We start from the raw sequence: 11,150 nt of genomic DNA, 5'->3' as shown, positions 1-11,150 counted from the left end.
GGACCAAAAGAAAGCATAATAAATCAAAACCTAGTTTCTTTCCAATCCTTTTCCACATGCCAACCCAATATGCTTAGTATCTGAAGCAGAGGATGATTCTCCCTAATTTTACATCATTTTAACTTGATTCCATTTTGCTTCACATAATCAAAGCACCATGTAGACCTAAGTCACTATCTAATTCCAATATTGCCAATTTTTGAAATATCCTCAGATTCTAAATCTTGCCTTCACTTTAGTACTCAGTTTCATTCCAAGGTAACATTTCTTTCTATGTTGCATTGAGATCACAAAACTGAAAAACTCAGTAAGGTATTCAGCTATACTAAGCTTGAAGATAAGAATTTGAAGAGAATATCCAAACTTTCATAAGCAGCCAGAAACTAGTCCAAAACGCAAAACTAGCACAGCCTACCACAGATACTGGAATTAGAAGAGTGCCCAACTCCAGGAATTTCACCCACACACCCGCGGAATGGCAGAAACAACCAAAATTTCTGCAAATACATTTATGTCTGATATGAAAGACTTCACATGTGCAAACATTCTGGGGGTAGTGCCCAGGCTGCCTTTGACGACTCCTCTGGACGTGAGCTCACTTTCTGTTTATAAGGAATGGCATAAGGTAATTTTGTCCTTAACGCTATTAATAGCCAAAAAGCTATTACTGGAGGAACACTGGTGACAGCCATATTGCTATCTAATTCCTTTATAAATTCTCAGCGCTTTCATCTACTGACAAAAAGAATTGCGTTAAAGAATTGCGTTAACAGCCTTACAGCCTTTTTTTTTTTTTTTTTTTTTTGGAAATCGCCTCTAGTGTGATTGTGTGATTGTTTTGCGTCCTTCCCCGTTCGTTATCTCCTCCCCCCGGCCGGGGGACAGCTCGGGCAGGGGACCCCGCGGCACCTCCGGCACTTGGTTCGGACAGCGGCGGGGCGTCGCAGCCGGTACCGCTACCGGCCCCTGCGCCGGGAGGGCCCCGCTGGCGCACGGGGCGGGGAGATCCGCAGCCCGGCCTCTCCTGGCGCCGGCGGCCGAAGTTTTAACGGCGGCTGCTCGGGGGCGGGGGGAAGTGTCTGGGAGGGAGCGGGGTCGGTGCCGGCCATGCCTCCCCCGCGCCCCGCGGTCCCGCGCGGGCGGAGCGCAGCCCCCGCCGTGGTGCCCCGTGGCGGCTGCGGGGCGCGGGGGGCCGGTGCCCGGCGCTGAGCAGCTCCGCGGGTGCGATGTCCTCGCTGGTGAAGGAGGACCTGGCGAAGAGGCTGTTCGGCCCCCGGCGGCAGAGGCTGCACGAGTTCATCGAGGTGGAGGGCGCGGGCGCCCAGCGCTATTACCTGTGCGCCGCAGGTACGGGGCAGCCGCCGGGCGGGGCCGGGCTCCGGGGCTCTGCGGGGGGACGAGGGAGCGGGGGAGGCGAGGGAGCGGCGCCGGGGCTCAGCGCCCCCGGCCGGAGCGGGGCAGAGCCTCGTCCCGCCGCGCCGCTCCCCGGCACGGCACGGAGCCCGGCTGGCTGCTCCCGCACCGCCAGCAGCCCCCGGAACGGCGTTCTGTCCCACCTGTGAGTCACACCGGCTCCAGGTTTGACACCAGCGGGGAAACACGACATCTGCCCCGCAGCTGAGAGCAGTGCTCTGGCCGTGGCAGTGCTGAGAGCGCCCGAACTGCTCTGAAAAGAGCAAACCCTTACAGTAGTTCTAGTCAGGGTTTCTACAGATTCTTTGCTAAATTCTACAGATTCTTTACAAATTCTATGGATTTTTTTCCTGCATTAGCATTGCAGGAAACATTTGTAAATTTTGTGCACTATCCCTCGGCTTGGTCTAATGTCCCGCGTATTGTCCCTATTCCACTTCGAACAAATTAGAACTTGTGGTTTAAATAAATACACCTTGGAGTTAGTAATTAGCACAAACTTCGAGTAAAACAAGATTGCTTTAAGTGGTAATTATCTGGCTACTTTCTAAATTTCTTTTCAAGTGAATAATCTGTTTCATAGAGGTTTCAGAAAAGCTGGTTTGAGTGGGGTTTTTTAAAATTATTATTTCAAACCACTGAAAAATACTAAAAAGAGAAATGTCATCTATAAGTAGTTAGGTTGAAGTAAATTATTCTTTCAGTTTGTTTCCTCTTCAGGTTCCAAATACATATAATAGGTAGAAATAATCTGTGTACTTGAGACATAGATGGGGTTGGCATCCACTATTATGTTTTCATTAACTTTCTAAAAACCTGAAGTCCTTAGAACACATGAGCTGTTTTACTGGTTATTGGAAACCCTAAGCCAGCTATGTTCCCTGTACTCCTTTAATTTTGGTAGAACAGGCTTTGTCTGTTAGAACTATAAAAGCAGTTTTAAGGAATTAACTCCTGCATATCATAGGGCTTCTAAACAAACAGAAATCCCAATCTCATTCATAGTTTATGAAACTATCAGTAGAAGTATGGTTAGTTCCATGTTGGAGTTCTATAAGCAGTTCACTGTTGTGAAACTTCCAAAAAGGAGAATTAACATTATGCACCTTTAAAATCTTTCCTAAAAACTCTTTTTTCAGGTAGAGGAGAACAAACCATTAAAGAAAGCCTCTTATCAGATTTACTGATTGAAAGTCTCTAAAGACATAAAGGAAAACTCATGTAGAGTATTAAGAGTAGGATCTCTCCACTATCCAATATTACACTCTCTTAATATATTCAGGCACGGTTGAGTAAGTGGTGAGTAGAGTGGAAACCTGATTCTGAAAGATGGATTGCATCCAGCTGCCAGCAGCTACTGTGTTCTGCTGTGATTCTGTAGGAGCAAAACACATTACCTAAAATCTTATCCCTGCAATGCAACCTCTGTGTGTTTCTGTTGATTTCAAATTACCATTAAAAAAAAAAAATCAGTCAAACTATAGTCAAAACTTCAGAGGTCTATGCCTTTTGAAATGTGTGTTACAACAAAACCCTGGTGTGGGTAACTGAACAATATTTTTTGTTGCCATATGGCCAACCCTATTTCCTTTCCTTTTCACAACAGCAAGTCCCAATTCTTGCCCAAAGGTGACAGTATCCTTTCTCAAAACAGTTTATAAACCCCAGAAGAACATAGAGCTGAAATGCAACCCCGTTTAGGGGTTTTCACAACCCTTGGGTGTACCAATACACCCAAGAAAGAATGGTGGGGATAACATTTTTGTCCAACAGAGATACTGGAAAAGGTGTTTAGTCCATGAAAGGCTTTAAGAAATGCTTTGTCCTCTATGAAGGTACTGCCATAGCTGTGCCCACCTCAAGCAAAGCTTTTAGAGCTTATAATAGAGTGACATGGTAGATCTGAGCTCATGCTCTCTTTGAAAAAAATTTCTTTGACTCTTTTAACGGAGTGCAAGATCAAGCAGTATGTAAAATGCAGGAAAATGATTTTTGTTTCCTCTTAACTAAAAATAGCACACCCAAGTTTCACCACAGATCTTATGCACTGTGCATAAGATCTGTGCTCTGCCCTTATGTCATAGGATTTCTGTTGTCAGAGAGGTGCAGCAGTGGCCATGTGGGGATCTGGGGGCCCCTAGGATATCCCTTTGTATTTTTGAGAGGACTTGGGGTTTGGGCTTGCTTTCTTTAGTTTTAACTCTGAGGGACACAACATATTCCCTTACAAGCTAGCAAACCAACAAACAAAATGGGTGAAACTGAAAGTATGAAGAGAGCTTTCTAAGATTAATATGCTAGATTTGCTTGCAAATGAAAAACATTGTAGTTTCTCCATGGAAGATAACACAGTGGTGGTCTTTTGGTCAAAAATGATTGAGTAACTATGATTTATAGGACCAAGGAATAAAATTATTTGTTTTTCCCAGGCAGGAAAGCTATAGTTTGAGAGAAATTATGATCAATCTATATATTTTCCACTGTTTTTCTTTGCAATGGAAAGAAGGAGTATCTCCAATATATATATACTTTGTTGTTATTTAATAATCATTTTCTAATAAGCAGGTGAGAATAAGAGCTGTTTTAACAGGAGGAAGGTAAAACTAATGAAGTTTCAAAACGGGGTCTCAAAAATTTTATGTGCAGTATTTGGAAATAAAAGCATTTTGCTCCTGTGTTCCTAGCCTTGTGATGTCAAAATGCTCCTGCCAGATGTAGGTGAATTATTGACCATAACTTGGGCTATCAGATAGCTTGGGAATGTGGCCTGCCCTGCAGCCATCAGCAGCTGGATATGCAGGAGATTGTTCAGGCTCTGGTACTTTTCACACTCGTAATGGTCTGTTACAGAAATCCAGTCTCCTAGTCAGCACTCAAGGTAATCAATTAATAATGGTAGTTATTGCAAAGAGCATCTTCATGCTCTTTTTAATCTCATTTCCTGCTTAAGTTGGAAAACAGTAATTTCTATAAATTTAGCTCTGGACAACTGGAAGCTCTAAGAAAAAATTTTGATGTTGATTTCATTTACATACTATGTAGGGAAATAAAAGTTTTGCTTTAAAAAAGTAATGGCTTCTTAAGAGAACTTCCTTCACAGAATGAAAAGTATAGCAGAAGTCATGTAAATGCAGAACCTTGGTAAAACAGAGGTTTTGCAATTTCCTAACTGCAGCACCCCAAAAAGTCTCCCACTTGAAGTAAGAAGGATAATGCAGACCCAGTGCCAGAATGAGGATTTCATTGCAGTGCTAGTGAATTCGCATGAAAGGCTTTGGAACAAACAATTCTTTCTTCACAGGGTGGGTAAGGTAAATCCTAAATCTGCTAAAATCTGACAGGTTTCATAGACTGACAACATGGCACTGTTCCTACTACCTGGGCAAAATAAAGCTATAAGTCCAGTATAACCCAATACAGCCCTTCCTGGGTTTAACTTTGAGAAGTACTTGCTTGCATATCGAAACTCTTTTTTTCTTGCAGTAACTAAAAGTAAAGAAGTAGAAATATGTATGGTTAAACACTGGCGAGTGGACAGAGAGGAGAAATATGAAATAGTTGAAAAGTGGTTTTTGAAAGATCTGGAGATGATTGATGGAAAAGAAGCAGATACAGTAAGTGTCACATTCTGTATTATGTACATAGAAAATAATTTTCTTGTTTTGCAATTTAGAATACAAGTATTAATAAGCAATTAAAATGCAATATCTGAAAAATAAAATTAAGTTACCAAGGAATTTTGGCTTTATTGCATGTGAGAGGCTCCATATCACATTTGCACTGTTGGAGGCGAAGAGGAAGGTGAGATTTTTTTGTTTGTTAGTTTATTATAATAGCTTTCATCTCTGGTTGAGACCTCAGGCAGAAGCTGGGTGTTCTCTAATTTGGTCATCATAACTGGTAATAAAAGTTCTCCATCTGCAGCTTCCAGTGTAAACTGCACTTAATGTAATAGATTTTAGAGTATATTTGAAAACAAAATTTCATTAAAATTTTTTATGGAGACTTTCCTCTGAAGTGTCGTGCTAAAATATTCTTCAGAAATGATTCAGCCTTTTACAGCTGGGATGATCAAAATCTATCTCATTTTTGATTAAAGAAAAGCCTAACTGAACCTCAAACTCATGGGGTAATTAACACTGCTATAAATATTCATAATAGGTATTCATATCCATAGAATTTAAAAGAATTTATCTGCTGCTAGGATTAATTGTGTCAAAGAGTCAGCAAGCACAAAGAAATTCAACTCCAGTAGAAAGGACAATCAATATTCTTCTTCTCGCACAGGCATAGACAGCTATAGTCCGAGGCAAGTGCTTTTCGTATACTGTGTTTTAGGCAACATAACAAACTGATTCAGTTCAGAACAAGACATTGGTGCAATACCAATAAAGTAGAGTGTATTGCATGAAAAAACTTGTAAAGTTTTACTCAGAAAAAAATCCCAATGGCAAAGAATTACAGCTGCTACTTTTTGAAGTTTTAAAAGACCATTTAAGATGAACAGCAGAAGTATGTGAAGTCCTTTAGAGCCCATCATACTGAGAAAAAGCCCTGTATGTAGCTGGGCAGAGAACAACAGATTGCAATTCTAACTCTGTAATGTGTGTAGTAATTTCATTCTCTCTCAATTTTTTTTTAGGATAATCCATATTTTGATATGCATTTCCAAAAAGTCTACAATATGGAAGCATATAGTTGTGCATCTAAATATACCTTTGCTCGAACACTAAACAAACTGAATGCCACGTACCTTAAGAAGGACTTCAAGATTGTGAACTTTGATGACACCTACCTAAACGATGATTCAATCTGGTCATCCAGCAATAGAGATTTCTTAGTAGTTATGAGGGTTTGCTTCTATGCTTCCAACCTTTTATGTCTGTCCCTCTGTCGTTTGTCCTAAAGAAGTATTTTCTAACATTAAGGTGACTGACTGGTTGACTTTCATTGACCAGCATTTCATAAACCATCTGATCAAAAAGTTCGTAGGTGATATGCAGTGTCTCCTTTTTAATTTTACATGTAAGTAAAAAGTAGAGCATACTTTTTACATGAATAGTTGATAACTCCTTTATACACATGAAGAGGTCCTCATTCTAGCAAATACTTATACATTCTAGAGACTGGAAACATAGAACCAGTGATTATCATGGTCAGTGGGGATTGCTTATGTAAGCAGAGCTCAGCATTTGCTTGTATGTTCATGGAAGTATAAATTATCTTTAATGAATAGCCTGAAATAGTTTTGCAGCATTAAGAGCATTAACAGTTAGTTCATATCTTGGAAGTAGGAGGAAAAAAAAGCCATCAGTTGAGTTCTGTATGAGAATGATGCACATTTCCATTTCCAACTGTGCTGAAACACAGAACTCCATTAAAGACATCACACCTACATCCCTACAAGAATCCAGTTCTCATCCTGATGAATAGGAGTACTGCACTCAGGTACCATGGGACCAACTTTTCACCTATGCAGCTATATCATTTTCCCACAGAACATTTAGTATTCCCTTTGGCCTTCATGTTATTTGTGATACTTTCTTAGAAAACAGATGTTCTTGAGCAGCACTGCTTTATTTGTCAGACCTTTCAGAACTTCCGTAACATTAATATGTCCGTTCTTGCCCTTCAGTGTTTATAAGCAGCTGTGGTTAGGGAACAGAAATTGTCTCTATCTTTAAACCAAAGGATAAGAAAATACTGTGTGAACAGTAGTTGTTGGCTACTAGAGTTACTTCGTAGGCAAGTGATAGAGTTTTCAAAATAGAATGATGAGAATTATTTTCACCAGTTTCTAGCGAAGTGTAAGCATATTCAGTGTACTACTTAAAGGCGCATTAGTACTTAGAGCTACATTTACCATGGGGTGGAGTCTATTTGAGGAGTTTGAAGCAGCTCACAAAATGTAACAGCTGGACTTGTGGTAGCAGTATACTATGGTAGAAACAGAGGATAAGTGTCAGCTGTGTTGAGCAGAAGCTGAAGAGGAACAATGTTAATGGTAAGAAGCGTGGTGTTCCTGCCCAGTGTCTGTCAGTTGAGTTAGCTGGCTGTCCATCCCATAGTAAATAAAAAAATGCCAACCCAAAGTAAGCTCCATTCAGAGAAGCTTCTGGACAGAATATCCTGCAGGAGAAAATTAGCTTTTTCCTTTGGCAGCCAAGGGAGTTCAGGAAGGCAGGCTGTGGACTAAACTTGGCATGAACCTGGAACTGAGTGATGTCAGGTCCCAGAAAATCAGAGGCTGGTTCATGTCCTCTCTCAGCACCTGCCATCTCTAACATGGGACAGCTGTGCAAAGGTACTCAGCTGTACTGTGGCTTGGACTTTGTCTTCCATGTGAACTCCCACCTTGAAAACATTTGTATAAATGTACTTTGGGTTAAAAATTGAAGTAACATCAAGTAAGTGAGAATATATTTGAAAACCTGTAAAATGTACAGCTTTCTACTTTTGCAGTGTTGTCCTATTGTGTATATAGGAAAGCCCATACCTTTGATTAGTTAGATATTTATTCTAGACTTATATTGCGAGCTACTTTGGTTCTAACACAGATCTTAGTAATTATTGCTGTACAGTAAGACAGCTGTGAGGGCAGTTTATGTGGGTAACAGAAATCCTCTGGCATTTGTAAGGTCTTAAATTAGCCACCTAAATACTGTTAGAGAGAAGGAATGTAATTTTAGTGATTGTTTGCACAATACAGTTGCTCTTTTGAGCATGTCTTTGGGATAATCCAGTGCAAGTAAATGTATTGTGACATTTGATTATTACCTACAAGAAGTATTTGCCCAACATCCAGGTTCCACAAAACCATCTTATATAGAAAGTATAATTCATGCTACTGCTATCTATGATACATTGTCTTGTTTGAATTGTGTATTGATTGTTGAGGTCACAATGTTTTCCGCAATATTTACAAATTGTTTGCTTAATAGGCACAAGGAAATGTTTTCTGGGTGGAAAAGCTTTCATCATTCATCTTGTAATTGTAATAAAAAACATAGAACTCTAAAAACGAGCACTTCAGAGCATTCTTTTGAAATAAAGTACATGTATACTGAATTCTTGCCCAGTAATTGTCTGTATCATTTTAGAAACTGATGAAAGCTAAACAGTTACTATAATGTTCAACCATATTTAATGGACTTTCATTGGTAGTTGATACATTTTTATTCTTGTACTATATAAACATGTAATGGACTATATTGGAAGACAATAAATCTGCATTTTATGTGGAAGAATATGCAATTAAAATCTCTCTGGCATTTCTTCTGTCTGATAATGTAGTATTTCAGATATTCTTAACTGAGCAGTCTGACTGAACAAAAGGAATGGAAAAACCAGGGACATTGTCTATGTCAATTATTTCAGTTACTATCAAAAGGAAAAGTACTTTAAAAGATCTTTGTGTACCTAATCTAGGCACTCCTTACTTTAACACAGTTCTCTACAAGATATCAGCTACCAAGACTGTAATTGCCTGACTGTGCTATGGGAAGTCTGAGGGACACTATCACTTTGTGGTGAGCATTGCACAGCTGCACCACAGGACACAGAATATGCTAAATTATGAATGGAAAAGACCCAACAGGCTAAATAGCCCATCTTTCAGTTAATGTGGAATTATTTCCTACATCACATTTCCTGACCTTAGATAAATGGAATGTTGTTTGAACTAAAATATCTGGGGATTCATCTAGTTCTCCTGGAATAATTCTCCAAAACTGACTAGGAAGAAACTTATGGGAGGAAAGGATTAACACAAATGTATCTGTAGCATTCCTATAAAAGGTTTCAACTACATGATGGAATGGTTACTTGAGATAGGGAATATAATGTAGATTTTTTTCAGAAGACAAGTCTGTTCCAGGGAGAAGAAAATACATGATAGCCTGAAAATGAAGGGTGATCATAAGCAAATGGAAATTCATGCTCACATAACAGACAGAAAGGGAACAGAGGCTATCATGCAAGATAGGCAATTTCTTTCTATATATTTTTAAACTTAAACCAACATCAGAATCAAGAATACAGGGAAAGCTATGACAATAGAATTTATTTAAATTGTATTTATTTACAGCAGAAATACTCCCCTCCTGTGAGTTTATTTTTCATTGTTAACTAGTATTTTCTTGCATCCTAAATTAAGCAAATACAGATCAGTACAGAATTTTAAAAAAAGTTTTGGAAGTGAAACAGGGAGCATGTTCTGAACTATGCCTTCAAGGTTATTTCTCATACTTCTTTTTGTTTTGGAGTCATACATATACTAACAAACCTCTTTCTACTACAAGCCTATATTGCTTTCTCTGCCATCTACCTATTGCCCAATGCTTTCAGTCACTTTCAGCATATAAATCTTTTTTCTAGTAAAATGAGTGATTGTATTTTGTAATTTTTAATATATAATTTAAGGATTTTTTTTTTCATGACTTAAAGTCAGTATTGGAAGATCAAACACCCTTTCTAAAGAGCATCTGTGGAAAGCTGAAGTAGGAGGGGAAAGGATAGCACTGTGCATTTTGGTAGATGATGTCTCTTCAGTTTTAATGTGTAAACCCATTTTAGCAGTAAAAAGTGCATTTGAGTGTGGTTTCCTTTCTCTTTTAGCACAATTAAAGCTAAAAGATAGGAAATTAGAGCATTCTGTCTAATACAACAGCTTTATGAAACATTGTCCAGTATTTTATGGCTGCCTTGTCCTGTCTTTATAGAGCTAGACAGAGACAGTTACATTTTGTGGCTGAATTGCGAAATGACCAAAACTATAACTTCTATTTTGACCATGGCTCTCATGAATGATATATTATAGAATTATACAGCATGTTTTTTTGTAAGTCAGAAAACAAAAGTACATTCAGTGAGATTTAATTGGTCAGTCGTATTTAATCACAAAATATTCTGGGAAGGGACACACAAGGATTGTCAAATCCAGCTCTTAAGTGAATTGCCCATATGGGGCTCAAACCCACAACACTGGTGATATTAGCACCGTGCTGTAATCAACTGAGCTCATTTCAATTAATGCTTTTGATTAAGTGGAAATATGGCACAGGAATTACAGAAACACAGTTCTACGTGTTAGAAAGCCACATACTGGCAATTTAGAACAATTCCTTGGAAAGGATGTTTTCTGTTCTTTATTGGCCATGGCCTCACAAATACATTTCATCAGCTACACACTAAGATGAATAAATCATATACAATTTAAGTAATCTGGAATGATTTCAGTCTGTCCTTAACTCTGCACTCTATTACGTTAACAATGCTAAAAATTAGGTAAGTATATTGGTCATGTGGAGAACCCCTGTCACAGTGAAGGTAGTTCCAGTTTTCACAGAAATCATCAGTGACTACAAGTATCTATAGCGAATTTGGACATCAGTTCTCATGGTTAGATGCCAAATCCTAAATCTAGTCTCAGCATAATTTTCCCATCTGGATTATCACTGACATCTAAGACTGTCAATTAGTCCAGATTCTTCTACCTAGGAGCAAAGCAAAAATCTGAATGCTGTTCACAAATTAGGAATATGAGCTGAATGTGAGCCAGCTGTGCCCAGGAGGCCAAGAATGGCCAAGAATGGCACCCTGGGCACAGCAGTAGTGTGGCCAGCAGGACCAGAGCAGTGATTGTCCCCCTGTGCTCAGCATTGGTGAAGCCTCACCTCCAGCACTGTGCTTGGTTTTGGGCCCCTCACTTTCAAAGGGAAATTGAGGTGCTGGAGTGA

General features: G+C 39.4%; 1 protein-coding gene across 1 annotated transcript; it reads left to right on the top strand.

The window, feature by feature from the left end:
- The first annotated feature begins 1,088 nt into the window (after nt 1-1,088).
- On the top strand, nt 1,089-8,673 carry EXOC1L (exocyst complex component 1 like). The gene is made up of 3 exons (XM_059844810.1): nt 1,089-1,347; nt 4,897-5,027; nt 6,056-8,673. The coding sequence occupies exons 1-3, from the start codon at nt 1,227-1,229 to the stop codon at nt 6,317-6,319; spliced, it is 516 nt and encodes a 171-aa protein (XP_059700793.1). The 5' UTR covers nt 1,089-1,226; the 3' UTR covers nt 6,320-8,673.
- The last annotated feature ends 2,477 nt before the right edge of the window (nt 8,674-11,150 follow it).

The sequence above is a fragment of the Haemorhous mexicanus genome, chromosome 4 (assembly GCF_027477595.1).
Source record: "Haemorhous mexicanus isolate bHaeMex1 chromosome 4, bHaeMex1.pri, whole genome shotgun sequence".
Lineage (NCBI taxonomy): Eukaryota > Metazoa > Chordata > Aves > Passeriformes > Fringillidae > Haemorhous > Haemorhous mexicanus.
The sequence above is the reverse complement of the archived record's forward strand: the minus strand, read 5'-3'. Positions and strand labels throughout refer to the sequence as shown.

Bases quoted from the DNA above. Each gene is read 5' to 3' on its own strand.
- EXOC1L (XM_059844810.1), top strand. From the start codon at position 1,227: ATGTCCTCGCTGGTGAAGGAGGACCTGGCGAAGAGGCTGTTCGGCCCC. The intron at 1,348-4,896 runs GTACGGGGCAGC...TTTTTCTTGCAG, and splicing joins CTATTACCTGTGCGCCGCAG to TAACTAAAAGTAAAGAAGTA. The intron at 5,028-6,055 runs GTAAGTGTCACA...ATTTTTTTTTAG, and splicing joins ATGGAAAAGAAGCAGATACA to GATAATCCATATTTTGATAT.